Here is a 2,315-nt window from a genome sequence, read left to right on the forward strand (position 1 = left end):
CACAGCAGCTGCCGATTTGTCGGCATAGTCTCCATTAGGCGCTCCACAGCAGCTTCCGCCCCTATTAGCCCACGAACAGCTGACAAAAACTGCTGCTGCTGCTGCTGCTGCCGCTCAGTTTTAGCTGCAGCAGCAGGAGACATGACAGCTTCGAAGGCTTTGGAGACAGCAGCAGAAGCAACGGGAGACACGAGAGGCGGCGGCAGCTGGCAGCCCCAGCACCAAGACGGCAACTCCAGCTGCTGCTGCTGCTGCTGCTGCTGCTGCTGCTGCCGGCGCAGGCGCCGCGGGTCTGCTGCTGCAGTCTCCTGGTATGCCAGCAGCAGCTGCTGCTCCAGCAGCACTTCTTCAGCTTCTCCGCCTCCACAAAATGTTGCACCTGCTGCTTCTGCTTCCACAGAATCGAAATAGTCCAGCAGCCCGGCCAGGTCCCCGCCCTGCAGCAAACCCTAAACCCTAAACCCTAGCCCTAAACTCTAGTCCCAAACCCTAAACCCTACTTGCATGTTCCAAACCCTAAACCCTTATTGCAAACCCTAAACCCTACTTGCAAGCTCTAGATGAACCCTTGCTGCAAACCCTAAACCCTAGTTGCACGCCATGACCCCTAAACGCCAAAATCCTAAACCCGAATCGTAAACCCTAAACCCTAATTGCAAATCCCAAACCCACAAATTCCACAGAGGGGCCCCGCAGGGGCCCCACAGAGAGGCTCCTCAAGGGGCCCCCCAGGGGGCCCCATAGGGGGCCCCACAGGGGCCCCATAGGGGGCCCCACAGGGGGCCCCACAGGGGGCCCCTCAGGGGGCCCCATAGGGGGCCCCATAGGGGGCCCCACAGGGGCCCCATAGGGGGCCCCACAGGGGGCCCCACAGGGGGCCCCTCAGGGGGCCCCATAGGGGGCCCCACAGGGGCCCTTGAAGGGTACTGTAGACTGGTTTACCTCGGGATCTAAAAGTACGCGAACGATAGGAGCTGGCAGCAAGCCATCTGATGATAGCTGCTGCTGCTTCTGCTGCTCTTGCTGCTGCTGCTGCTCCTGCTGCTGCTCTTGCTGCTCCTGCTCCTGCTGCTGCTGGTTGTGGTGGAGGTGCTGCAGCAGCAGAAAGCGAATGGCCTTTCTGCCCGCTCGTCTCTCTCCGATTTCTTTTGCGGGAAAGAAGTAAAGGGTGAACCCGTCTGCTGCTCCCTCAGCAGCAGGCTCAGCAGCAAACGCAGCAGCAGCGCTTGCTGCTGCTGCTGCTGCTGCTGCTGTTTGGCGAATGCCCACAACCCAAGTCAGAGTGAGGCCATCAAGATAAACAAAAAATTTGTCTGTGGCCCACCGAAGGACTTGAAGCGGCAGCCGGTAGGGCGACAGGGGCCCCCCAAAGGCAGCAAGGGGCCCTTCTGTTTTGCTGCTGCTGCTGCTGCTGCTGCTGCTATTGTTGTTGCTGTTTTGGCTGTGTTCGCTGCTGCTGGTGGCTCTGTCGTCAGCTGCAGATGAAGGCGAAGACTGGCGATGCGCGTCCTGTGGCAGGCGCTGTCGGAAGCTGTTGCTGCTGCTGCTGCTGCTGCTGCTGTTGCTGGTGCTCGTGCTGCTGCTGCTGGTCGTTTTGCCCCTGGAAAGTTCTTTCTCCGTCTGCACGCATATATCCAGGGCATTCTGGAGGTCTGCTGCAGCAGCTTGCTCATCGGAGCAGCAGCTGCTGCTGCTGCTGCTGCTGCTGTTGCCGGGGAGTGCAGCGGGCTGCCACTGCATGGCCGCGTAGAGGAGCCTGAGGGCCAGCAGCAAACAAGCCCCAGCAGCAAACTCCAAAGGACTTCCCCAAGAGTTTGTTTTGCTGCGGGGAGTCAGCAGCTTCCAGGCCTCAGGGTGGTTTTGGGGTACCCCCGAAGGGGCCACTTCGGGGGCCTCTTGGGGCCCCCTGGGGGGCCCCCTGAAGCGGCACCAGGGCATGCGGGGGGGCCCCCTTCTGCGCTTCCTTTTGGGTCCTGCTGCAGCAGCAGCAGCAGCAAAAAACTCCCCACCAGACTCCCCTTCCTTCCCCGTGTGTGGTGGCCCCGCTGCTTCGCTTTCCCCTTCGCTGCTGCCAGCTGCTTGCTGCAGCCCCAAGGAGAAGCCACCCTCTTCGCTGCTGCTGCCCCCCTCTTTTCCTGCTGCTGCTGCTGCTGCTGCTTCTGCTGCTGCTTCTGCTGCTGCTTCTGCTGCTGCTTCTTGCGTCGCAGGTGACGCAGGGCTTCCCGTAGACGCAGCTGGGCCTGCATCTGGTGAAGCTGCAGCGCCTGCTGCATCGCCGCTACCCGTCGCAGCAGCAGCAGCACCACCACCACCAG

At 61.5% G+C, this 2,315-nt stretch overlaps 1 protein-coding gene across 1 annotated transcript in view; it reads right to left on the reverse strand.

Moving 5' to 3' along the window:
• ETH_00042320 (uncharacterized protein) overlaps window positions 1–2,315 on the reverse strand; it is a gene marked incomplete at both ends in the record, with an annotated part of 6,432 nt that overhangs the window by 1,266 nt on the left and 2,851 nt on the right. The window contains 2 exons of the mRNA XM_013376199.1: window positions 74–437; window positions 943–2,313. Coding sequence (XP_013231653.1) covers window positions 74–437; window positions 943–2,313 — 1,735 coding nt within the window. The remainder of the gene's footprint in view (window positions 1–73; window positions 438–942; window positions 2,314–2,315) is intronic.

Source organism: Eimeria tenella, genomic scaffold (genome assembly GCF_000499545.2).
Source record: "Eimeria tenella Houghton genomic scaffold, Eth_scaff3201, whole genome shotgun sequence".
NCBI classification, from domain to species: Eukaryota; Apicomplexa; class Conoidasida; order Eucoccidiorida; family Eimeriidae; genus Eimeria; species Eimeria tenella.